This window comes from Grampus griseus (genome assembly GCF_964374135.1).
Source record: "Grampus griseus genome assembly, chromosome: 5".
In the NCBI taxonomy this organism is placed as follows: Eukaryota; Metazoa; Chordata; class Mammalia; order Artiodactyla; family Delphinidae; genus Grampus; species Grampus griseus.
This window is the reverse complement of record NC_138998.1, coordinates 70,910,914-70,938,481: the sequence shown is the minus strand read 5'-3', so window position 1 is coordinate 70,938,481 and position 27,568 is coordinate 70,910,914. Positions and strand designations below refer to the sequence as shown.

General features: G+C 39.1%; 2 protein-coding genes across 4 annotated transcripts in view; one reads left to right on the top strand and one right to left on the bottom strand.

Moving 5' to 3' along the window:
- Positions 1–660: 660 nt before the first annotated feature.
- The window catches only part of ACAP2 (ArfGAP with coiled-coil, ankyrin repeat and PH domains 2), a 164,341-nt gene continuing 137,433 nt past the window's right edge, over positions 661–27,568 (top strand). For all 3 annotated transcript variants that reach the window (XM_082654106.1, XM_082654105.1, XM_082654107.1), the window contains exon 1: positions 661–782. In XM_082654106.1, coding sequence (XP_082510232.1) covers positions 730–782 — 53 coding nt within the window. In that variant the 5' untranslated portion in view covers positions 661–729. The remainder of the gene's footprint in view (positions 783–27,568) is intronic.
- LOC309823398 (large ribosomal subunit protein eL21-like) lies at positions 3,722–4,187 on the bottom strand (the record flags this gene model as incomplete). Its single annotated transcript, XM_082655632.1, has 1 exon — positions 3,722–4,187. Exon 1 carries the CDS (start codon positions 4,166–4,168, stop codon positions 3,722–3,724), a length of 447 nt encoding a protein of 148 aa, XP_082511758.1. The 5' UTR covers positions 4,169–4,187.

Genomic DNA, 27,568 nt, shown 5'->3' with positions numbered 1-27,568 from the left:
CCTGGCCTCGGTTTCTCTAAACTGAAAGTAAGTGGTGGCTTAGACCATCTCTTCCTTTTATAATCTCTACTCTGTTACCCTTTTCAGATTTCTGCCAAAGCTGCCTTGAAATGCAACTCTCCTTCCTCAGACCTGCAGGCGGCGGCTCCTCCTTGTTGGCAGCTCAGCAGGGCGGGGCTGGAGAAGCAGGAGAAGAGGCGGGGGCTCCGGGGGAAGCGCGGCGCGCAGCCACGTGACTTCCTTCCCAAGGAGCCTTAGCAGCCGGCCTCCCAGCAACCGGTTCGTCCCGCCTAACGACGCCCGCGCATTCTGGTTGGCCCTCGGGACGTATTTGGCAACGAGGCTCCCACGGTCGCGCCGCTCATTGGCTCCCGCTACCGTCGCTCAGGCGCGTTGCCGGAGCGCCCGCAGGCGGTGCTACCGGAAGCCCCGCCCATTGGCCGTCGTGTTCGTGGCTGGCTGGCTGGGGCTGTCACTCCGGGTCGTTTCCCTGAGGTCGGTCCTCTGCTGGGGGCGGGAGGAAGAGGGGCAGGACTGGGGCCTGACGAGCCGTCGCTGCCGCCGCTGTCTTCGCGGCTGCTATGACCAGCGGGCGAGGCGCCCTCCGCAGCTCTGCGCAGCGCTAGTCGCGGCTGTGCGCCAGCCGTAGCCGTCTGGGTCCCCAGCGCAGCCGCTCCCGCGGCTCCCTCGGCTCTTCCAGCGCCGCTTGCGAGACGAGGCGGAGGCAGGATGAAGATGACGGTGGATTTCGAAGAGTGTCTGAAGGACTCGCCCCGCTTCAGGTAGCCGACGCGGCCGCCTGGCGCCGGGCCGGCGTCACCCGGAGGTGCCTCCCCCGGCGGTGGGGGCGTGAAAGGCAGACCGCGGAACGCGCGGGAGGCCCCGTAGTGCGCGCCCTCCGACGGGGCAGGCTGCGGATGCCGTCGCTCCCGACCCGGGGAGGGCACGACAGCCCCGACTAGCCCTTCGTGAGGGGCGAGGCTGAGCCAGAGGAGGATGTTGCCTCCTTATCCCCCTTCCTTGCTCTCTGCCCGGGGCGGAGCGCCCGAGAGGCGGGGCGCACCAGCTCCGGGGAACTGGGATGCAGCCGCGTCCCCGAAGACTCGTGCCCTTTGCGGTGCGCGCTCTCGTCCCCTTCCTCTTGCCGCTCGTCCTTTCCCCTTCCTTCCGCTGCTTCTTCGTTTCCACCCCCACCCCAGCCCCTCTTTGAGGGAGCTTGCAGGGCACCCTCCTGCAGTTCACTTAGTTCCTTTTACCCCGAGGGTGAAGGAGTGGGGGGCGAACTGGGATGTTGATTTATGCTGCTGGCGTGTCTCCTGCCTGGGGGGGGTCTCCTCGGAAGGCGCTGGCGGTTGATTTTGCACGGGAGTCGGGGATGGGAGTCCTTTGACCAACAGCATTCTGTCCACCTTGGTCCGAGACTATAGGCTTTTCTTTACACCTAAGCTCTTTGGAGGGGCACCGCTGTCGAGAGGTACCGGGCTGAGGGGTGAGGACTAGGAGAAACAGTGCATTTCTGTTTTGAGAACGGAAGTAGGAGGGCCCTGAAGATGGCATTTCTGTTCCTCTTCCAGCAGCGTCGGCCCGGGAGGGCCCCCATCACCGTCGGATGCTCCCAGTGGATCTGTCACATAAACTGACGTGGTGGCGCTCCGATTCACATGGGCTGGCCACCTTGCCTTGAGAGAGGCGGCAGTCCTGAGGGTGTCCAGAGCACAGACTCTTTCGGTTTCGGGCATCGTAGGAAACTCTTGAATTGTTTTGGAGAATGGAGTTTTGCTAGGTTGTGTTTTACAGTGCATTTATAGGGCTGTCCTTAGGCCTTAAAAATAAGGCCTTTAGAACTTCCGTTAGATAGTGACATGTCTTGAAAGCGTCCCCTGAGCATTGATGTGTGTGTGCCGGCTGATCTCTAGGCCAAGCCTGGGTTGTAAATTCTTGCATCCTCTGCCTGGGAACTAACTGTTCTCATCGTTATCACTGTTAATTTCATTTGCCATTTTCTTTTCAGTGAAAAGCAAAGAAAACTATTGTAAAACTAAGGAACTCCTACTTCTAAGAGAATGTCCTTTGATTTTTTTTTGTTTGTTTTTTGGTGTTAATTTTATTTGGGCTATTGCTTGTAAAAACGTACACCTGATTTGATTGTTGTTGTTGGTATTAGTTTTTAAAACTTACATTGTGCGTGATTTGATGGACTCAGAGGAGATACAAATGGATTGTTTAGGACAGCTTTGCAAGTTAGATTCCAGGACTGTGTGGCAAAGGAAGTAATTTTTAAAGTGTACCTTAAAAAGTTCTACTTTTTTGGTGAAATTGTTGTTAATATTACTGGGTAACGAGGTAATCATGGCACTTTTTACCTAGAGAATGTGGCTTTGTGCTCAGTTTGTTTCACAGTTTAAATTTCATTAAAAAAAAAAAGTTGAGAGAAGTGATTTGGAAATGCTTCTAATCCCTGGTGTTGGTCACAAACCATGTGCTGTCTTTGTTTTTAAAATAAAAGAATCATTGAATATAAAATAAGAGGAAAAGATACTGATTAAGTCGTATGGAATATTATAGTGAACGTTTGTTAGACTTGAATGTAATTTATATTCTATATTAATTAGGATGTTAGGGATTTTCTAGAGTTGTTTCTGGTATTCCAGTTGCTGTTGGCTGCAAATTGGGAAGACAAACCAAGATTCAGAGAACTCTAATATCTTGTATACATTTGTGAGACTAGATTAAATTTGCAATAGAGGCAAGAATGCCAGGAAATAAAAGTCTCATCATTCACACTTCTAATTTTTACAGTTTTCCTATAATCCCATTACTGTGTAGGTTTCTATAGCATTTGAAAATAATGTTTCAGAAGTCTTTTTATTCACATGCCTTATGTATAAGTGAAACTTTTAAAAGCATTGTGCACTTTATGAGTGATATATTGAAGTGTTTGTATCAAAAGAGAAGATTTGTGGCGGCTGGGCTTGTTTTTTTGAGAGCAAGGCAGCTGTACTATTTATTCCTTGTAGTGTCCTGATCTATTGTGCTGCTTTAAATCTAATTCCTATTTTTATTATCCTTCACAAATGAATCTTGTGGCGTTTAAGTCTGGTATGTGGACATAACTGCCTTGAATGTTGTAGAATCAATGTAAATGGCAGCTCTTGCTGAAGAAAAATTTCATCAGTGTTCAAGCTTCAGACATTAATTTTCCTATTAAATTGGTAAGGAAACAGGAAGACTGGTTGAAATAGGGAGAGAAGGATGTTGCAGTTGCAACATTGTTTTTAGTAATTTGAATAGTCCGTGGTTACTTTTACATTCCTGTGAACATTTTGTTTTGTTTTTAGATTGGAAGGCACATTTCATTGTGTAATTTTGGGTTCCCTTCTTAGTTTTTAAAAAACCAGTCTAAAGGTGAAAATCTTGTTCATTTAAAATCTGCAGGAAGTGAATGCATCTAAGTGTACATTTCTAAAGTGGGAATTATCCATTTTGACCAACATTTGTTGAAGAAGTTTGAACTTGTTTGGGCCCTAAACTGTAAATTTATAAAATCTTAATAAAAATTGTGCTTTTTCCTTTATATAAACATATGGTTCACTCAGGAAGTGAAATTTTGTTTGAAACAAAAAGTTGAATTAGTGCTTTTTTTTTTTTTTTTTTTACAGTCCAGGTCTTATTTTCTTTACACCCATCGTGCCATGAATTCATAGGGAATGGGCTCCAACAGTTAAGGCTTCTTTCCGTTGGTTCTCACGAAGTGTGCTTCTCTGGGTGGAGCTGGCTGGCGCTTCAGTTGAACCCAATTACCTTTCTCTTTGGCTTCCTTCTTTTTCTGATCATTTTCCTTCACCCGTTTCAGGAAGCTATCTCGGCTCTTAGAATGCTTAATATGCTCGATACGCACATTAATTCTCTTGGCGAGAATCTTGCCCTTAACTTGTTTGTTTACAATGATGCCAACAGCATGCTGGGTAACATTGTAGACTCTCCCAGTTTTGCCATGGTAATATTTGTGGGGCATTCCTTTTTGAACAGTGCCCATTCCCTTGATATCTACAATATCACCTTTCTTGTAGATTCGCATGTATGTGGCCAAAGGAACAACTCCATGTTTTCTAAAAGGCCTAGAGAACATGTAGTGGGTGCCCCTCCTCTTTCCCTTTGTGTTGGTCATTTTGGCGAATTACTGGAAGATGGCGGTTCCGCTAGTGCTTTTTTATTTTTATTTTTTTTGCGGTACGCGGGCCTCTCACTGTTGTGGCCTCTCCCGTTGCGGAGCACAGGCTCCGGACGCGCAGGCTCAGTGACCATGGTTCACGGGCCCAGCCGCTCCGCGGCATGTGGGATCTTCCCGGACTGGGACACGAACCCGTGTCCCCTGCATCGGCAGGCGGACTCTCAACCACTGCGCCACCAGGGAAGCCCCTGCTAGTGCTTTTTTTTAAATTATTTATATTTTGGCTGCTTTGGGTCTTAGTTGTGGCACGCGAGACCTTTTGTTGTGGCGTGCAGGCTCTTCCTTGCGGTGCACCAACTTCTCTCTAGTTGTGGCGTGCGGGTTTTCTCTCTCTAGCTGTGGCACGTGGGCTCCAGGGCTCGTGTGCTCTGTAGCTGTGGGGCGTGGGTTCCCGAGCGCGTGGGCTCTGTAGTTTGCAGCACGCGGGCTCTCTCGTTGAGGCACGCGAGCTCAGCAGTTGGCGGGCTTAGTTGTCCCGGGGCGTGTGGGATGGAACCGGAGTTCCCTGCCTTGGAAGGCAGATTCTGTACCACTGGACCACCAGGGAGGTCCCAAGTGTTTTGACTTGTGGAAGATTTTTGCTCTAATTCATTCCTCAGATATAAAAATATTGAGTCTTTATCTGGTACATTTATTTTTTATCCTTAACAATGTTTATTTTGCACTGATCTGAAGGTTTTTTGTTTGATTCTATTTCAGATATCCTTGTTCAACAACTTAGGCTAAAAATCTTAAAAAGATGTTTTAGGGTGAAAGATTTTAATGGTTGAAAGACATTGGAATAAATAAATAAATGCACACATAGTGTGTGCACGTGCACACACATACATATAATGTTTTGCTCTTAAGCTGGTGCCAATCCTGGCTGGTTTGCCTCTTTACCTTCCATATTTAGAACCGGTATACACTCTTAACAATTGGTACTTTATATACATGGAAATACAGTGGGCAAGAGATGAAGCAAAATGTGTTTTTATTTCAGAAGTGGTAGAATGGCATTATAAAGTATCAATAGTTTTATCATGAACCAAAATACAGGAACCCAGCTACTCCTCATTGCAGCTTCTAATTCCTCATTTAATGTAGTACCAGCATAAGTTGAAATAAGGAAGAACAAGCTTTTATAACATACCAGACCTTATACTAGATGCTTTTATAGCTACCATCTCTTTTAATACTAAAATATATTACGATGTAGGAATTACTATCTTTGTTTTTAAAATGTTTAAAAATTACCAAACTGGATATTTTGAGAAGTTAAACTGACTTTTTTAAAAAAATTTTTATTTATTTTATTTTTGGCTGCGTTGGATCTTTGTTGCTGTGTACGGGCTTTCTACGGTTGCGGAGAGCGGGGGCTACTCTTCGTTGCAGTGTGCGGGCTTCTCATTGTGATGGCTTCTCTTGTTGCGGAGCACGGGCTCTAGGCACGCAGGGTCAGTAGTTGTGGCACGTGGGCTTAGTTGCTCTGCGGCATGTGGGATCTTCCCAGACCAGGGCTTGAACCCGTGTCCCCTGCATTGGCAGGCGGATTCTTAACCACTGCGCCACCAGGGAAGCCCAAACTGACTTCTTAATGGTGGACTTTCAAGTGGTGGACTTGGAAGTGAATTCACTCTTTTACTCCATCTCTTGAGCCACAGGCTTTATTGCATTAATTAAATTTGCATTAAGTGTGTGTATGGTGTCTTTTATAATACAGAAGTTTAAAAATTGGCATTCGTGTATTCCCTAGAAAAGTGTTCCCATTCCCATTATTATAGGATATTTTCTATTTTTAGCAATTTTTAGTTTCATGTAATGCAGCTGGATTTAGTTTTGAGTGTGGGAGATAATCCTATTTTATTTTCTTCCTAATGGAAGCCCTTGTCCTAATACCTTTTATTGAATAATCCATCCTTTCCCCATTGATTTAAAATTATACACATATGTGCATATACATATATGTATACGAACCTGGGTCTTTTTCTGGATTCTACTCTTTTCTACCAATGTAATTTTTTGTTCTCTTGCAAATATTGTTAATATATTAGTTGTAAAATTTTATAGTATGTTATGATATCCAGTGGGACAAGTTTTCCTTTGTTACTGTTTTTTCCAAAAATTTAATGGCTGTTCTTGAATATTTTGTCTATATAATAGCTTCTTCAGTTCCAGAAGAGATTATGTCTTTCTATGTATTTTGGCCTTATTTATTTAAAACTTTTTATTATGTAAAATTTCAATGATGATCCAACTACATGCTGTTTATTAGAGAAATACTTTAGATTCAAAGATACAAATAGATTGAAAGTAAAAGGATAGAAAAAGATAAACAGTGCAAGCAGTACCTAAAAGAGAGCTGGAATGGCTATACTAATATCAGATAAAATAGACTTTATGACAAAAATTACTAAAGATAAAGGATGTTTTTTAATGATAAAAGAGTCAATCCATCAGGAAGACATATACTTATAAACATATGCACTTAGTATAGCCTCAAAATACATGAGGCAAAAATTGACAGAATTCAAGGGAGAAATAGAAAATCCAACAATAATAGAGACATAAATACTTTCAATAATGGGTAGAACAACTAGCCAGATGGTCAACAAGGAAATAGAAGATGTGAATAACACTATAAACCAAAAAAAGATTTAATAGATATCTATAGAACACTTCATGCAGCAGTAGCAGAATTCATATTTTTCTCCAGTTCACATGAATTCATTTTCTAGCACGGACTGTATATTAAGGCATTAAACAAGCTTCAGTAAATTCAGAAGGATTGAAATCATGAAAAATATGTTCTTTGGCCACAATGGAATGAAATTAGAAGTCAGTAACAGAAAGAAATCTGAAAAATTTATAAATACTTGAAAATTACGCAACACATTCCTAAATAACTAGTGGATCAAAGAGGAAATCACAAGGAAATAAGGAAATACTTTCAGACAAATGGAAACAAAAATACAACATGCTAAACTTATGGGATGCAGCTAAAGCAGTGCTTAGAGTGAAATTTATACCTACAAACACCTATATTAAAAAGAAGAAAGATCTCAAATCAGTGATCTAACCTTCCATCTTAAGAAACTACAAAAAGAATAGCAAACTAATGTCAAAGCAGGGAAAGGGAGGAAATAAAAAAGACTAGAGCAGAAATAAATGAAAATGGAGACTAGTACAACAACTAGAGAAAATCAGTGAAACCAGAAGTTGGTTATTCATAAGGATCAACAAAGCTGACAAGCCTTTAGCTAGACAAAGGAAAAAAAAGGAGAAGACTCAAATTTCTAGATTCAGGACAGAAAGAGGGGACATCATTGCTGTCTTACAAAAATAAGAGGGAGTATGAGAGAATACTATGCAGAATACTCAGACAATAAATTAGTTAAGCTAGATGAAATGGATATATTCCTAGAAAGACACAAACTACTGAAAATGGCTCAAGAAGAAATAGAAAATTTGAATAGACATGAGATTGAATTAGCAATCAAAAAACTTCCTGAAAAGAAAAGCCCAGTGACTTCCCTGGTGGCGGAGTGGTTAAGAATCCGCCTGCCAATGCAGGGGACACGGTTTCGATCCCTAGTCTGGGAAGATCCCACATGCTGTGGAGCAACTAAGCCCATGTGCTACAACTACTGAGCCTGTGTTCTAGAGCGCACGTGCTGCAAATACTGAAGCCTGCATGTCTAGAGCCTGTGCTCCGCAACAAGAGAAGCCACCGCAGTGAGAAGCCCATGCACTGCAACCAGGAGTAGCCCCTGCTTGCCACAACTAGAAAAAGCCCACGTGCAGCAAGAAGACCCAATGCCGCCCTAAAGAAAAAATAAAAGAAAACCCCAGGCCAAAATGGCTTCACTGATGAATTCTATCAAATATTTAAAGATGAATTAACAACAGTCCTTCATAAACTCTTCGAAGAAACAGTAGGAACGAAGTGTCGCTTCCCAACTGATTTATGAGGCCAGCATCACCTTGCTACCAAAGCCAAAGATATCACAAGAAAATTACATACCAATATCTGTTATGAATACAGGTATTAAAATCCTCAACAAAATATTAGCAAACCAAATATAGCAATATATAGAAAGGATGGTACACCATGACCAAGTGGGATTTATCCCAGGAGTACAAAAATCAATCAATGTAGTAAACTGTGTTAATAGAACAAATGATGCAAACCACATAACCATCTTGATACAGAGAGAGCATTTGACTAAATCCAGCCCACTTTCATGATGAAAATACTCAGTAGTGATGAACTGGGTGATTGGAATTGACATGTATACACTGATGTGATGACTAATTGATGACTAATAAGAACCTGCTGTATAAAAAAATAAATAAAATTCAAAGATTAGAAAAAAGAAAATACTCAATAAACTAGGAATAGAAAAATTCCTCAACCTGATAAAGGACATGTATAAAACACTCTCAGCTAACATCATACTTAATGGTGAAAGACAAAGTTTTTCTCTAAGATCAAGAGAAAGTCTGTTCTTCCCACTTCTGTTTAGCAGTGTAGTGGAGGTTGTAGCCAGAGCAATTAGGCAAGAAGGAAAAATAAAGGCATACATATAAGAAAAGAAGTAGTAAATCCATCTCTACTTTTAGATTATATACAGTTGTCTCTTGGTATCCATGGGGATTGGTTCCAGGACCCCCGTGGACATCAAAATATGTGAATACTTGGGCTTCCCTGGTGGTGCAGTGGTTGAGAGTCTGCCTGCCGATGCAGGGGACGCGGATTCGTGCCCCAGTCTGGGAGGATCCCACATGCCGCGGAGCGGCTGGGCCCGTGAGCCATGGCCGCTGGGCCCGTGCGTCCGGGGCCTGTGCTCTGCAACTGGAGAGGCTACAACAGTGAGAGGCCCGCGTACTGCAAAAAAAAAAAAGAAGAAAAAAGTGAATACTCAAGTTCCTTGCATAAAATGGTGTAGTATAGTCAACCCTCTTTATCTGCAGGTTCTGCATCCAAGGATATGGAGGGCTGACTGTATCTAGTACATAGAAAATCTTAAGGAATGCACAAAAGTCAGAACTAATAAGTTCAACAAGGCCGTAGGATACAAGATCATTGTCAGAGTATACCACAGTTTATTTATGCATTCACCTACCAGAGGACATCTTGGTTGCTTCCAGGTTTTGGCAATTATGAATAAAGCTGCTATATACATTTGTATGCAAATTTTTGTGTGGACATAAGTTTTCCACTCATTTGGGTAAGTACCAAGGAGCACAGTTGCTGGGTTGTATGGTAAGTATTGCCAGAGTATATTTAGTTTTATAAGAAACCCCCAAACTGTCTTCCAAAGTGGCTGTGCCAGTTGCATTCTCAAGAGCAATGAATGAGAGTTCCTGTTGCTCCACCTTCTCACCAGCATTTGGTGTTGTCAGTATTCTCGAGTTTAGCCATTCTTGTAGGTGTGTAGTGGTATCTCGTTTTAATTTGCATTTCTCTGATTACGTATGATGTGAGCTTATTTGCCATCATGTGCTTATTTGCCATCTGTATATCTTCTTTGTTAAGGTGTCTTTTAAGGTCTTTGGCCCATTTTTTAATTGGGTTGTTTGCTTTCTTATTGGTTTTTAAGAGTTCTTTGTATATTTTGAAGAACAGTCCTATATTAGATATGTATTTTGGAATTTTTTTTTCCCAGTCTGTGGTTTGTCTTCATTTTCTTGATTCCCTTTATTTTTGATATGGAAATTTCCTCTGTCTTTCATATATTGGGTTTACTGTTCTTGATTTTCATGTTGTTGCTTTTTCTATTTACTTATTTTTGTAGTGCGCAGTTGCCACTACCCTCCCTTGAAAAGGTGCATTTTTTTTTTTTTTCCTTTTAGACTTTAGCTGTTTGGAAATGTTTGTAGGTTTGTAGATTGAAACGATTTTCTCTCAGAATTTGCAGGCATTGCTCTATTTTCTTCAGGTTTTCAGTGTTGTTGTTGACATGTGATGCTGTTTTTATTTCCTGATTCATTTTTTGTCCCTGAAGTTTTTTTAGATTTTTTCTTTACTACTGGTATTCTGAAATTTCATGATGATGTGCCTTTGGGTGGGTCTTTTTAATTTATTGTCTTGGACATGTACTTTCAATCTGAAAACTCATGTGTTTTAGTTCTGAGGAATCTTATTATTTCTTTGGTAGTTTCTTTTCCTCTTTTTTAACCTGTTATTTTTATATTCATATTTTGAATGAATCCTCTAATTTTCTTTTTTCTCCCTTTTTCTATTTCTTTGTCTTTTTGTTCTACTTTCTGGATGATATATCCAAATTATTTACTAATCCTAGTTTTCAAGAATTCTTTCTTACTGTGAATATTCCTTTTTAATGTCAACCCATTCTTCAAGAGCTTTCCTTGTACGTCTGAAGAAATTAGTCATAGTCAACAATTTTTTTTCCTCTCTGAATTACCTTTCCTCTAAGGTTTTTGTTTGTTTATTTTGGTCTCCTTTTAGAAGTTTTCCTTAATGTGTTTCTGTTGACCCTTGGCTCTCTGTTTACATCAAAGAATGAGGCACTTAAAAAGTTATTGGAAGTATGGTATATTTTGTTACAGCTTGTTGACTGGTGAGTTTCTCTACAGGGCAGTATTTTCATTGGGACCACTCCCAAATGTCAGTATCTTTAGGTCTTTTCTTATTTATCTGACATGTCCTTAAAGAGCCATCTTCTGCCTGGTAGGTAGAGCATAAGTGCTGAATTTCAGGGAACTGAGCTAGGGAAGGGGTTACAGAAGGGCTGTGGGGTAGAGACTTCTTACTGGAGTTTCTCTCTCATAGGGAATTTTTAACTGAGTTTTAATCAATACTTTTGATTTAATTATGTAAACCTTTACAGAAAATAAAGCTCCCATCTTTTGTCAGGGTCAGGGAGGGGTAGTCATATCAGGTTGGAGGAGTAGAATGAGGATCTGAAGAGTTTGGTTGCTCCTTATGAGTATAAGATTTCAACTAATCCTGTTTTCACCCTCCCACCTCCTCCCACCTCCATCCCGGTATTTTGAGACATATGACATCTTCATGCCTCTAACCATTAGGGGATTCTGTATTGTGGATCATTCTTGCTTGACATTGGCTTCACAAGTGTACTTTGAAGACTTAGGTTTTGGCATTTTCTGGTCTGAGTTACTGTTGTTTTATTTGTCTTTCAGATTCCAGAATTGTGTGGCTACTGTTATTGCTTCTGTTCTTTGTCCTGTGTATTAACCCACCTTACTTTTCTGTCATTTTAATTGGATTTTTTTTTTTTTTGCGGGCCTCTCATTGTTGTGGCCTCTCCCGTTGTGGAGCGCAGGCTCAGTGGCCATGGCTCATGGGCCCAGCCGCTCCGCGGCATGTGGGATCTTCCTGGACCGGGGCACGAACCTGTGTCCCCTGCATCGGCAGGTGGACTCTCAATCACTGCACCACCAGAGAAGCCCTTAATTGGATTTTTTGAGAAAATGGAGGTAAATGGATGTATTTGATCTGCTGTTGGTATGCAAAGCATAATTTCTACTGGAGAACACTCTTTTAGGGTAGTGAATGTGGACCAAGTATGTGAGCTCTGGAGGTTGATTACCTGTTTGACTGCTTTTTCACTTACTCGTTGTGAGATCTTGGGTAGGTTTCTTACTTTTACCTAGGCTCAGTGAGAACAGTACGGCATTACTGAGAATTCAAAATGCTTTTCACCGAAGTAGGTGGGGAGTACCCACTTAATAATGCTAATTTCCCTTCCTCTTTCTCTTGTATCCTTGAAGAGAAGCTTGGATGATTTAGTTAAGGATGCAGGCATTCCCACGTGGAAATAATAAGCTATCGGTTGGAAGCATCTAGAATGCATGAAGGATTAGGCATGTTACTTGTAAATATGAAAATCATCTGTGTTGTGGATGATGAAACAATAAAAGTAGATGGACAGACTTCACTTTGTAGGAGAGCAGTAAAGGTCTTTAAAAAGGGCCATATGTAGATTTTATGTGTAGAGTATTTAAGAAGGAATAGTGAGCAAAAGAAGAATAGGAGGACAAAAAACAACTGAGGACACAGTGCCTTAAGGATTTAAATCCTGAATGATGACAGAGCAAAGGATAAGTGAACTGAGAGGTTGTAGAAGAAAACTACTATGAAGAAATGTACGTGTTTACTCGAGAGTACATGAAATCTGTTTCCATTGAATTGTATCTAGGATTTGGAGGTTAGACAGATGAGAAGCAATGCAAGTTAAACCTCTATAAAGATCCGGGTAAATGAGTACATGAAGAAATTCTCATAGAAGGAATTAACTTGATTGTAATCTTGTAGTAATTTGTACCTGAAATACGTCAGGATTCTTTATTGAAATATAATCAGTTTTTCTGTTTAAAGTTTTTATATTTTCTGTGATGCCACAGACATACTCAAATTTAAATATAAATTTTTCACTGCTTAAAAAGTTATAGTTCAGTGCTGAAGTGTAAAAAAAATGGTAAAATAGTTTAACCAAAGGCAGGCAATGGAGAATGGGCATTACTGTTGCAGGAAGGGGGACCCCTTCCAGGGCACGAGAGTGGGCTCTTGTCTAACACTCGGAAATGAATTGTCCGAGGAGACACATATGCTGACATAAAGCAAGAGACTTTATTGGGAAGGGGCATCCGGGTGGAGAGCAGGAGGGTAAGGGAACCCAGGAGGACTGCTCTGCCACGTGGCTTGCAGTCTCTGTTTTTACGGTGATGGGATTAGTTTCTGGGTTGTCTCTGGCCAATCATTCTGACTCAGGGTCCTTCCTGGTGGTGCATGCATCGCTCAGCCAAGATGGATTACAGCGAGGAGGATTCTGGGAGGCTGGCAGGGCATATGGACTGGCATCACCTTTTGACCTTTACTGAATTCTTCTGGTTGGTGGTGGCTTGTTAGTTTCATGTTCCTTACCAGGACCTCCTGTTGCAAGATAACTCATTGGTGCCTGGCCAGGGTGGGCAGTTTTAGTCAGTGGTTCCCCTAACACTAGGACAATTAATATCAAGGATTTAACTTTGTATGTAGTCTAGAGTCACTTTTAGACAAAGATGTGAGCAAGTGTGTATACTTTTAAAGTTGACTCATATAAAATTAAAGTTGATGGGACTAATTTTAGTTTTTTAGTTCTAGCCAGAAGTGTGTGTGTGTTTTTTTTTTTGGCTGCACCTTGGGGCTTGTGGGATCTTAGTTCCCTGACCAGGGATTGAACCCAGACCCTTGGCAGTGAAAGAGCGGAGTCCTAACCACGGTACCGCCAGAGAATTCCCCATGTTCATTTTTAAATAAACAAAACTTTTCCTTTTTTAAAAAATAGTTTTTAACTTGGAGATAATGTTTTACTTTGATTTTCAATTTTCTGTTCAAAGGGAGGCTTTATAGTAAGTTAAAAATCCATTTCTATGAATTTTCAAATGAAAGTATTTAAACTAATATAATAATAAAGAGACTAGATTTTATTGGTTATGGTCAGGTAATAGTTTTATATGAATAAAATGAATTAAGGTACTTCCTAGCACACTTATCATTTAATTTGAAGACCTCTTTTGGCATTTCTTTCAGGTTTTATGGGCTGGCTAAGAGCCACCTCTGTTTGTCTGAAAAAGCCTTTGTTTTTCTTTGATGTTAGAAGGCTATTTTCCCAAAGCATAGAATAGTAGGTTGGCTTTTTTCTTAAAGCACAATGTCATTTCATTGTCTTTTGTTTATGTTTTTTATGTTTTTATCATTTATGTTACAAGTTTGTCTTATTGTTGCTCTTTGGAGCATAATGTGTCTATTTTCCTCTGGCTGCTTTTAAGATTTTTTTCTTTGACTGGTTTTCAAGCAGTTTTACCATGATGTGTAGGTGTGGTTTCTTTCATATTCATCCTGCTTGGGGCTTGTAGGGTTTCTTCAATACATGGGGTTTGTAGAGAATCTTTCATCCATTTGTAAAATTCCTGGCTATTATCTCTCCAAATGTTGCCTCTGCTTCACTTCTTCTCTTCTTCTGGGACTCAATTCCACATATGTTAGAATTTTTTTGCTGTGTCTTACATGTCTCTTGTTCTTTTTTGAAATATTCTTCATAGAGAAATAGGATATTTTTATTCATCTGTATTCCCTCATCTTCTGCTGTGTATGAACTGCTGTTAAACCTGTCTGTGGAATTTTCAGTTGTATCTTTTCACTTTTGGAAACTTCATTTGATTTTCTCTTTTATAGATTCTTATTCTTTGGTGAAAATTGCTAACTTTTCATCTGTTTCTTGCAGGTTTTTCTCTAGGTTCATGAATATATTAATTATTGGCACTTTTAAGTCACTAATAAAACCAATATCTAGGTCATCTGTCGGTCTATTTCTATTTGTTTTGTGTTTTCTTTTTGTTGTTATTTAGTTCTTTCTTTTGGTGGGCCCAGTTTTTAACTTCATGCTATACATCGTATTTGAAAAACTGTAGATGCTCTGGATGATATTATCTTCCTCCAGAGAGGGTGAATTCTTTCCTTTGTTAGGTAGACAGTGTGACCGATGATCATCCTAGTCCAGTCACTGAATAAGCTTTGTCAGTTTCCTATTGCTGCTTTAACAAATTATCCCAAATTTAGTGGCTTAAAACAACACAAATGTATTATTTTACAGTTCTGAGGGTCAGAGTTTCGATACAGGTCTCATTTAGCTAAAATCAAGGTGTTGGCAGGACTGCATTTCTTTCTAGAAGGTCTAGGGAATAATTTTTATTTTATTTATTTATTTTTAAAAATTTATTTATTTATTTATTTTTGGCTGTGTTGGGTCTTTGTTGCTGCACACGGGCTTTCTCTAGTTGCAGTGAGCGGGGGCCATTCTTCGTTGCAGTGTGCCGGCTTCTCATTGTGGTGGCTTCTCTTGTTGCGGAGCATGGGGTCTAGGTGCGCGGGCTTCAGTAGTTGTGGCACGTGGGCTCAGTAGTTGTGGCTTGCGGCTCTAGAGCACAGGCTTAGTAGTTGTGGCTTCCGCACTTAGTTGCTCCACGGCATGTGGGATGTTCCCGGATTAGGGCTTGAACCCGTGTCCCCTGCATTGGCAGGCAGATTCTTAACCACTGTGCCACCAGGGAAGTCCCAGAATCTTTATTTTTTGACTTTTCTAGTTTCAAAGGGCTGCCCATATTTCTTGATTCATGGCCCCCTTCTATCTTCAAAGCCAGTAATGACTGTGACACTCTCTGTCTCCCTCTTTCCCTTATAATGACTCTGTGGTAACATTGGACTTACCCAGATAATTCCAGGATAATTTCCTCATCTCAAGGTCAGATGATTATCAACCTTAATTCTTTCTGCTGCTTTAATTCACCCAAACAGTGTAACCTAACATCTTCACAGGTTCTGGGGATTAGGATGTTGGCATCATTGGGAGGCCATTATTCTGTCTACCACATTCCACCCTCTGACTCCTAAAGTCTCACCTCTGTCTCACATGCAGAGTTTATTAACCTCATTGCAACTTAAGTCTCATCTCATCTGGGTTGAAATTTTGCCAAAAGTCTGATTTGTGTTTGTTAGTTTACATGTTACCATCTTAAAATCATAGTGCAAAGTTTTGGTAGCTGTGCTATTTTTTTTTTTTTTTTTTTTTGCGGTACGCGGACCTCTCACTGTTGTGGCCTCTCCCGTTGCGGAACCCAGGCTCTGGACGCGCAGGCTCAGTGGCCATGGCTCATGGGCCCAGCCGCTCCGTGGCATGTGGGATCTTCCCAGATCGGGGCATGAACCCACGTCCCCTGCATCAGCAGGCGGACTCTCAACCACTGCGCCACCAGGGAAGCCCCAGCTGTGCTATTTTTTATTTAGTAGTATGTTATAAATTTTCACTGTTGCTAGGAAGGTTTTATGATTTAAAGAAAATGGTTGTATTATATGTTCTATCAAGATGTTATAGCATAACACTTACTGCTTATTCCTGTTTTCAAAGTGATGATTCCCCCACTTTTCTGGATTATAGATAATGTGATAACTAATAATTTCCTGTTACTTTTTTGAGGGTAGACAAATTATCTTGTACAATTTCCCACATTCTGAAATTGTCTGGTTGTTCCCTCTGGATAGACTCAGTTTAAACAATTTTGGCAAGAATACTTGTGAGTGGTGATGTTTCATTTCCATCAGGAAGCCCATGATAGTTGGTCATCTTCCGGTTGATCTCTGGTACCATGGATTGGGAACTAGGGGGAAGAGAGGCTTCTGAATCAAAAGCCTTGAAATGGGAAGGAGCATGATCTTCAAGGAACTAAAAGAGACCAGTGTGGGCTGGAGCAAGTGAGCAAGAGGAACAATGGTAGGAGATGAGAGAGAGAAACAGGGATCATATCATGTTAGGCCTTGTAAGTCATCCATTGTAAGAAGTTTGGATTTTATGATTAGTGCAATAGGAAGCCATTAGAAAGCAGTGGTGAGAGATGATAAGGATTATATTTTTAAAATATTTTGAGTACTGTTCGGAAAATGGGTAGTAGAGGGGCAAGGGTGAATGTGGGGAGAACAGTTAACTAGTTTCCTGCAATGGCTTCCTTATCAGGCTAGGCCAGGCAAGAGATGACTCGGGGAGATAGTAGAGATAATTTTTGTGGTAGAATCAAACAGAATTGCTGTTGAATTGCTTGTCAGGAACAAGAATAAAAAATGACATTTTTACCTTTAGCAACTGGGCGGATAGAGGTATTGTTTGCTGCTAAGGGGAAGGCAAGGGAAGAACAGGTTTTGGGTAAAAAATAAAGAGTTCTGTTTTTGTACCTGTTAAGTTTGAGATACCTAGTAGACACCCAGGTGGTGCTGTTAAGTAGAATCGGCACAGAAGTGTAGCCTTTTGTAATTTTACTTTACAAACTGATATGATCTCATCTCATACTCCCTTTTAGATTATAAACTCTTTGGTACAGAGACCACCACTGTCTTCATTTCCTTTCACTCTCAGCATAATACTTTGTGCACAAGTTAGGCTACGGACTTTTATTGCCAAAAATTATGTTCATAAGATAGTCATACATTCTCCATTTTCACATAACATACTATTTTTAGTTTAGAAATCTTTCTGTTATTGTACTATTGATGAATTTGAAAAACTATAAGTAATACGTGACAGCTGCTAGGGCTTGTGTAACTTTTCCTTCACTACATAGTAATTAAATCAAACCAAAATCTTTAGATCCTCTTGGGTAGTTGTTATAATTCTAGAGAGCCTAGTCTTTTCTAGGCTACCAGAATATTTATACTTGGGGTTTATAAGGAAATAGTTAATTTCACAAACTGAACTATTCAGAGAATTAATGCTTATTGTAGTTGTATAGAAAAAATTTTACATATCATATTCTTTTTTATTTTTTTCAGTTTTTAAAAAATTTTCCGCTTCCACCTTGAGAGACTTTGGGCTCTCGGCAGTGAAAGCATGGAGTCCTAACTACTGGACCACCAGGGAGTTCCCTAAAATAACATTATTTTGTCTCCTTGATAAACTCTTAATTTTTCAGCTGACTATCTAGTTAGAATATCTATAACAGTCTTTTGGAAACTGTTGTTCCTTGACAACCTGATTCAGAATGAGATAAATATTAAGGCTCCTTAAGCAATTATAAAATAGTTGTTCTTAAGGTGCTCTTAGTAATCATGAAATCATTGGAGTAAGTATGTTTCTTTAAGATAACCTTTGAAGTGCATGTTGACTTGGGGATATATGATCTTAAAATTTTTATCAGACAGCAAAGGAAACCATAAACAAGACGAAAAGACAACCCTCATAATGGGAGAAAATATTTGCAAACGAATCAACGGACAAAGGATTAATCTCCAAAATATATAAACAGCTCATGCAGCTCAATATTAAAAAAGCAAACAACCCAGTCCAAAAATGGGCAGAAGACCTAAGTAGACATTTCTCCAAGGAAGACATACAGATGGCCAAGAGGCACATGAAAAGCTGCTCAACATCACTAATTATTAGAGAAATGCAAATCAAAACTACAATGAGGTATCACCTCACACCAGTTAGAATGGGCATCATCAGAAAATCTACAAACAACAAATGCTGGAGAGGGTGTGGAGAAAAGGGAACCCTCTTGCTCTGTTGGTGGGAATGTAAATTGATACAGCCACTATGGAGAACAGTATGGAGGTTCCTTAAAAAACTAAAAATAGAATTACCATATGATCCAGCAATCCCACTACTGGGCATATACCCAGAGAAAACCATAATTCAGAAAGACACGTGCACCCCAGTTTTCATTGCAGCACTATTTACAATAGCCAGGTCATGGAAGCAACCTAAAAGTCCTTTGACAGACGAATGGATAAAGAAGATATCGTACATACATAACAATGGACTATTACTCAGCTGTAAAAAGGAATGAAATTGGATCATTTGTAGAGACGTGGATGGATCTGGAGACTGTCATACAGAGTGAAGTAAGTCAGAAAGAGAAAAACAAATATCGTATATTAACGCATGTATGTGGAACCTAGAAAAATAGATAGTACAGATGAACCAGTTTGCAGGGCAGAAAATGAGACACAGATGTAGAGAACAAACATATGGACAGCAAGTGGGGAAAGCGGTGGGGGGTGGTGGTGGTGGTGTGATGAATTGGGCGATTGGGATTGACATGTATACACTGATGTGTATAAAATTGATGACTAATAAGAACCTGCTGTATAAAAAATAAAATAAAATTCAAAAATTAAAAAAAATTTTTTATCAGTTTTTACTTTAAATCATGTTCTGGTTATCTACTGCTCTGTAACAAACCAACTTAAAATTTAGTGACTTAAAACAACCATTTTATTTTGCTCATGATTTGTGGGTCAGGAGTTTGAAAAGGTCTTGGCTGGAAGGTTCATCTCTGATCCATGTTATGAAAACTGGGTGGCTGAGGCTGGACCATCCACTTCCAACGTGGCTTCTTTATTCACATGCCTGACGCCCCTGTGCTTCATGGTCCTTCTGCCGTCTCTTCACATGTCATCTCATTCTTGAGGCCATTTAAGCTACCAGGCTGATTAAGGGCTAAGCCTGGAACAGGTTCAGCATCATTTCCACTGTATTCTGTTAGGGCGGTCACAGGAGTCACCCAGATTCAAGGGAGTGGAGAAATAGACTCTGCATCTTGATGGGGGAATGGCCAGGTCATGTTGCAAATGATCATGTGTGGCCATCTTTGGAAAATATAATCTGCTGCACATTGTATCCAAAAGTGCCCTTGGCAATAATGATGAGGAAAATTATAAAGATGCAATAAGATTGCATATTTAAAGCTAAAACGAGCTATTTTTGTCTGTCAAATTGACAGTTTTAAGAGTTCTCATTGCTAGGAAAGGTATAGGGAAACAGTCCTCATACTGTTGGAAAGCGTGTGGTTTGGTAGAGCTTTTGTGAAGGACAAAGTAGTAAAATATCTCAGAATTTTAAAATGCATATGCTTTGATTTACCATTTTTCCATCTAGGAATTTCTCCTAAGGAATAATAGGAAAAGTGTGCAAAGTTATATGAACAAGGATATTTTTCAGGTAAATTTATCACATTATTTATAAGAAAAATTGTGCAAGTAGAATATTGGTTAAGTAGAATACTGTTTAGCTATTAAAATATAATGATAACTAACACTTAAAAAGTGCTTTATATTTACTAGGACCATTCTATGTGCTTTATATAACTTGTGCAGTCATGTAGGGCCTCACTCTTAGAAGGGCCCTGTGCTTGGTTTAATGCTCTGTCACTATTTTGAAATTTGTAATTGTTAAACCAGAGGCCTCATTTATTTTTTTCCATTGGTCCCTGCAGATTATGTTGTCATTTCTACTTGTGAACTATGTTTTTATATCTTTAAAAGTTGAAAAAAACCTAGAAGATAATTTTATGACACAATGAAAATTATACAAAATTTAAATTTGTGTTCATAAATAAAGTTTTATTGGAACACATCCATGCTTATTTATTTACATATTATCAATGACTTTTTTGCTACAGCAGCAGAATTGAGTAGTTGGAACAGGGACTGTATGGCTCTCAAAGCTTAATATTTACTATCTGGCTCTATATGGAAACTTTGCCAGTGCTTGCTCTATAGATCTAAACCACTGTTCTATTCTGCCTTTCATAAAAGAATGAGAAATAGATCTCAATTTATGGGGATAATGTCCATGATACATTATGTGAAAAGAAAAAGTGGAATATAGAATATAATTTAGAATGTGTAACATGACACTGTGTATGTCAAAAGGGCTATTAAAAAGTCTGGAAAAGTCTGGAAAACTACTAAAGTATTTTATCTCTGGGAAATAGGAGTATGCTTTCTGGCCATTATTTTTGAAGTTTTGTTTACAAAAATAAGTGCTATTAGTAAAAAAAAAAAAAAAAAGATACTATGGGGAAAAGGAGGCAGTACATTCTTTCCCTTCCCCCTTTGCCCCCCACAACTTTTTATTTTAAAAATGTTCAAGCTTACTGAAATGTTGAAAGGATGTACAATGAATACCTATCTAACCTTTATCTAGATCCTCTGGTTGTTAATATTTTGGCACATTTGCTCCCTCTGTCTTACACACACACACACTCACACACACACACACACATATACATACAGCATGTACATTTTTATTTATTTATTTTATTCATTTATTTAAAATTTTTTTTTGGCCATGCTGCGCGGCTTGTGGGATCTTAGTTCCCTGACCAGAGATCGAACCCAGGCCCTCGCAGTGAAAGCGCAGAGTCCTAACCACGGGACTGCCAGGGAATTCCCCAGCCTGTACATTTTTAAAAAAACCGTTTGAAAGTTCAAAATGCATCTTCTAAAAATAAGGACATTCTCCTTCATAACCACCTTTATAACGCTAACAGTAATTACACGTTCTAATTTTCCCAATTGTGCCAGTAAGGTCTTTTGTAAGTAGTTTTTTTCCTTTGGTTCAGCATTCAATTAAGGTTCCACACCATTATAAAGCAATTATACTCTAATAAAGATGATTAAAAAAAAAAGGTTCACGCAGTGGATTGCTTTTTCATTACCTTTAGCTGAGTGTACTTTTTTGATTCTTTTAGTCCATTATCTCTCACTGGGGCAACTTACCATTAAGAAAATACTAGATTATTATGGAGCTAGGAGAGGTCTCAGTCATACCTGAGGCCTTGATTTGGGTAAGCGCCAGAACATGCAAGACTTTGTATATCACGTTAAGGATTTTGGTGGATCGCCATAGAAACATAGTGGGAAGCTCTTATAGAGCTATGACATGTTCAGATTTGGATAGTGTATAAAACATTAACTTTTGAGGCAAAATATTTTAGAGTATCACATTTGGTACAAAATGATATAGCCTTGAACAAAACTGTAAAAAATACATTTTTGAGACAATCTGGGAAAGTCAAACATGACATGGTTATTAGATACTATTAAGGAATTACAGTTATTAGGTGTGATAATGATAAAGAGTTTCTATTAAATTCTTATCAATTAAAGTTTAATTAAAGAATATAACAGCTGGTGTTTTCTTTAAAGTACATCAGCAAAAAAGTAGGATAGGATTACATGAAACAAGAATGGCAAAGTTTTGATAATTGTTGAAACCAGGTGATGGGTATGTGGGAGTGCATCATATACTTCTGTCTATTTTTATGTGTTTGATTAATTTCATAAGAGGTAAAAAAGACATAACCACTGACACCTCATTTTTGACTTGAAAAATGAATTAGAAAGTAAGTTGTATGTGAAAGTTGACTGGTATCTAAAACTTCTGTTACTTTCCATAGGAGTTCTTTAATAGTATCAAATAAATACACCAAAGAAACATTTTAAAACATTTGATTAGAAAAATAATTCTTAGCAAAAATAATTATGTTTCTGAATCTCTTGAAGAGAATCCAATGTTTGAAGGTATTAAGAAGTAATCCTGCTCTTACAGTATTTATTTAAAAACTGTGATCTTTTAAGTATGGCAGAAAGCTAGCTATGACAATAGAAAAAGTCTGTACAAATTACAAAACTGTTTAATTCAAACCACCACTCACAATTGTAGAACACTATTGTGGAGATTTCTTGCTTATCAATCAGCTATTGTGTAAATTGTGTGTAATCTTTCCTATAATTACAGCACTAATACATTACTAGTGCTGCTTTACTATGATTCCAAGAGATGTAAACAATGGCATCTCTTTTTTTTTTTTTTTTTTTGCGGTACGCGGGCCTCTCACTGTTGTGGCCTCTCCCGTTGAGGAGCACAGGCTCCGGACGCCCAGGCTCAGCGGCCATGGCTCACGGGCCCAGCTGCTCCGCGGCATGTGGGATCCTCCCGGACCAGGGCACGAACCCGTGTCCCCTGCATCGGCAGGCGGACTCTCAACCACTGCACCACCTGGGAAGCCCAATGGCATCTCTTGATTAGAATCCAGCCAGCTGTATTCTGACCACAGGTGCTAGTTGCAGTCATTGAAGTAAAGATATGACAGTGTTAGGGAGGGAGAGTTTGATTCTAAGATAGTTAACTGATGACTTAATGTCAAGGCCTTTGCCCTCTATATTAGCAATGTGTTAGTTTTCATTTTATTTTAATGTTTGATTATTTGAGAAACCATCCATGTAGTCAAATAAGCAGTTTTAAACCAGAGGATCAGAGGTGCACATCAAAATCACCTAGGGAGCTTTATCCAAGATACCTTTGTTTGGATTCTGCTCCAAGCCTATTGAATCAGAACTTTGGGGGAGAATAGGACCTAGGCATAGATACTTTGAAAATGTCTTTTAGGTGGTTCTGATATGAACCTATATTCAAGGACTATTCAAGGACTACCGTTCTAAGAGTGTCGGAATTCTTCTTTAATATATGTAAACAGATAATAAAGCACAGTGATTTCAGTCTTCTTGTCTTTTTAACCTAATGGTTCTAGGCAAGGCACAGTTACCCACTGGCTATCTATAACTCCATTCCTTATTCTTGTTTACTTGTTCTCTAGAACAAGTAAAGCATTCAGGATTGCAGTGGATAGCCATTAAAGTGTTTTTTAGCAGGCAAGTGATGTGATAACATTTGTATCCCAATTATTAGTAACAAGTATTTTGTCACACCTCAGACCGACCTCAATAACTCCCCAGTGTAGACAGCCTCATTATAGTTCTTCCCTAGATAACCTGTTCCCTGCCCGACCCAACACTACCTATTATTATTGGGTTGGCCAAAAAGTTCGTTCGGTTTTTCTGCCGCACCTTATGGGAAAACAAAACGAACTTTTTGGCCAACCCAATATTGTATTAAGTCCTCCTGTGATACTAATTTCATCATTTTTACTTTTATACACAAAAATGATCAGTGTCTTTACACTGCCTTTGAGTAAACTTTGCTAAGGCCTTCTAATTTATACCCTCTTGTGTCTTCTAATTTTTTCTTTTGTTGCCACCTAAACATTGCTGTCATGACCACTTCAAACTTTTATATGCAGTGCCCTTTTCTTTATTCTATCTTTAAAAAAATTATGAAGCTTTATTTTGTACAGGTTTTAAAAACAATTTATACAAATTGGAAAAATAATACATTTAAAGTAAATTCTAAGTGCTAACAACTTAGTGTATATGCTTTCAGATGTTTTGCTCTATTTATGCTAACACAGTCATTTTTCTTGTATGAATGAGATCAGATCATCTTCTGTCTGCTTCACTTAGCTTTTTTCACTTAATATAATATTCATATTTCTTTGTCAGTACATAGAGATCTGCCTCTTTAAATGGCTGCATACTTTTTAAGTGGCTGTGTACTAATTAGTGAATGGTAATTTGAATAACCAGTCCCCTGATGGGTTTTTTATTTTTAGTTTATTTATTTTTCCTGTGAGCTTCCTTCTGTACTCTTGGTGTATTTGCCTTATTGTATCTGTAGCATAAATACCTAAAAGGAACATAATAATTTGGGTAAAAGAGGATATAACACTTAAAATTTTAGAAGCTATTGCTAAATTTTGAATGAGGAGGACTAGTCCAAGCAAATGTGCTTTCTTATCTCTCTCTCTCTCTGTGTGGTGTGTGTGCGTATCTTAAAGATGTAACTTCTTTTTTTTTTTTTTGGCTGCACTGCGTGGCTTGTGGGATCTTAGTTCCCTGGCCGGGGATTGAACCTGGGGTGCAGAGTCCTAACCACTGGACTGCCAGGGAATTCCCAAGAAGTAACTGTTTTTGAATAAATAGGGTTATAAATCAGGAATGGGTGTTTAACTTTGTCAGTTGCCTTTTTGTCATCTGAGACTGTTTTAGTCAGTTTGGACTGCTGCCATATCAGATTGCCATCGACTGAGTGGCTTAGATACCAAACATTTATTTCTCACAGTTCTGGAAGTTGGAAGTGCAAGATCAGAGTGTTAGCATGGTTGAGTTCTTGATGAGAGCCTTCTTCCTGGTGTATAGAGAGAGTTCTGATCTCTTAAACTCCTTTTAAGGACACTAATCCCATCATCACCTTTGTGAACTAATCTAACCCTCATTACTTCCCAAAGACCCTACCTCAAAATACCAACACATTAGAAATTAAGGTTTCAGCATATCAATTTTGGAGGGATACCAATATTCAGTCTTTAGAGAGATAACCATGTTGCTTTTCTTCTTTGACCTGTTAACATAGTGAATTAAATTAATGGATTTCCTAATAATATTTAAGTTTTATTACAGTCCTGGAAGCTTCATTTGGTCATAATTTTAAAAAACACAGCTGGATCTTATTAATATTTTATTTATGAATTTTTATTAATATTCAGCAGTTATAATGAGCTGTTGTTCTGTTTTAGGTTTTGGTAATACAGTAGTCTCCCCTAATCAGAAGGAAATACATTCTAAGACCCCCAATGGATGCCTGAAACTGAGGATAGTACTGAATCATATATATACTATTTTTTCCTATTCATACATACCTATGATAAAGTTTGACTTATAAATTAGGCATAGTAAGTGATTAACAATAATTTATAACAATAAAGTATAATAAAAATTATGTGAATGTGGTCTCTCAAAGTATCTTATTGTAATATACTCACCCTCTTGTGATGATGTGAGATGATAAAATGAAATTGGCATTGTGATGAAGCGTTAGGCTACTGTTTTTTTTGTTTTTTCATTTTTGGCTATGCTGCATGGCTTGTGGGATCTTAGTTCCCTGACCAAGGATTGAACCCAGGCCCCTGGCAGTGAAAGTGCTGAGTCCTAATCACTGGACCACCAGAGAATTCCCAAGGCTACTGTTGATGTTCTGATTATATGTGAGAAAGATGATCATCTACTTCAGGTAATCCTGGATCATCAAGCCAGGATGATGTCAGTGGTGGGCGGGTCGGAGCAAGGTGACACAAGATTTCATTGCACTATTCAGAATGGCATGCAATTTAAAATTTATGGGTTATTTGTGGAACTTTCCATTTAATATCTTCAGACTGTGGCTGACTGTGGGTAACTGAAGTGGGGACTACTATAGTGTTACATTGACTTTTTAAAAAAAATTAATTAATTTATTTTTGGCTGCATTGGGTCTTCGTTGCTGTGTGCAGGCTTCTTCTAGTTGCAGTGAGCGGGGGCTGCTCTTCGTTGTGGTGCGCGGGCTTCTCATTGCGGTGGCTTCTCTTGTTGCGGAGCACAGGCTGTAGGCGTGTGGGCTTCAGTAGTTGTGGCACGTGGGCTCAGTAGTTGTGGCTTGCAGGCTCTAGAGCACAGGCTCAGTAGTTGTGGTGCACAGGCTTAGTTGCTCTGCGGCATGTGGGATGTTCCTGGATTAGGGCTCGAACCCGTGCCCCCTGCATTGGCAGGCGGATTCTTAACCACTGCGCCACCAGGGAAGCCTTATATTGACTTTTTTAAGTGGAAAAAAAACCCCCAACCCAATAAGTACCCACTTCTACATGCTCTGGTATAATTTGCTCTTCAAATTATTTGTTCTTGAAATTGTTATATAATTCACCTAGATTGGACCTTTCTGTCACTCTTTGGCAATTTGTCTTACCCAGAAGTATCTGTTATGGGTTGAACTGTGTCCCCCAGAAGATGTGTTGTAGTCCTAACTCCAGTATCCCAGAATGTGACTTTATTTGGAAATAGGGTCATAGCAGATGTAATTAAGTTAAGATGAGGTCATACTGAAGTAGGATGGACTCTTAATTCATTGTAACTGATATCCTTATAAGGAGGCAGAAGGCAGTGTGAAGACAGACACACAGGGAGAAGACAACCATGTAATGACAGAGGCAGAGACTGGGGTGATGCTGCTATAAGCCAGGAATCGATGACCAGAATCTAGACAGAGGCAAGGAAGGATCCTGCTGTACAGGTTTCAGAGGCAGCATGGCCCTGCCAGTGCCTTAACTTCAGACTCTAGAGCTGTGGGAGAAGAAATTTATTGTTTTAAGCTACCCAGTTTTTGGTAATTTCTTATGAGAACCCTAGAAAACTAATATAATATGTATTTCACTCAGGCTTCCAAATTTGTACAACATAGGGTCATGTAAAATATTGTAGATTTCTTGTCTTTTTCATTCATAATGTTTTAATTGATGCTTTCTTTTTTTATCCTGTTGATATGGTGTCCCATAATACTTAGTTTTTATCTACCTCCCCATATTAGTTGTTGAGTTTGATCAACTTCCCCTTTTTTTTTTTGGCCGTGCCCCATGGCTTGTGGGATCTTAGTTCCTCAACCAGGCATCGAACCCAGGCCTCGGCAGTGAAAACACTGAGTCCTAACCACTGGACTTCCAGGGAATTCCCAAGTTTGATCAATTCTCTTTTTTATTACTATCGGCCTTAGCCTTCATAATTCTGTTTTCTGCTTTTCTAAGAAAGAATAAAGTAAATCTGACATTTTGAGTTCATTTACATTCTTTTTGTCTAATATTCAGTATGAAGTCTTCAAGAGTATAAGTTTTCTTTGAGCTTAGCTTTTGCTGGATTTTACCAGTTTTGATGTGAAATGTTTTTATGATTATTTATCATATATTATTACTGTGTAGTTTTGATTTTCTTTTTAACTCAACACTGTTACAGAGAAAAATTTAAAATTCCTAACATTGGGATTTTTTTGTTTGTTTACTTCTGCTATTTCAATTTTCAATACTTAGTGGTTAATGAGTGTGATTAGTTTTATTTCTACTTTATGAAACTTATGAATTTTCTTTGTGGCTTAATTAATCAGTTTCTTAAAGTGGTCCATGAATGTTTAAATAGAAGATGCATACTCTGCAGAGTATAAATCTTTGTTGATAGCTGTATGTCTATTAGATTAATTGTATTAATAATCTTACTTAGTTCCTCTCTATCAGAGATTACAAACTGCCTAACATGGTCTTATTTGGCCCATAGGCATATATTTTTCTTGCCATGCGTTGTGTTGA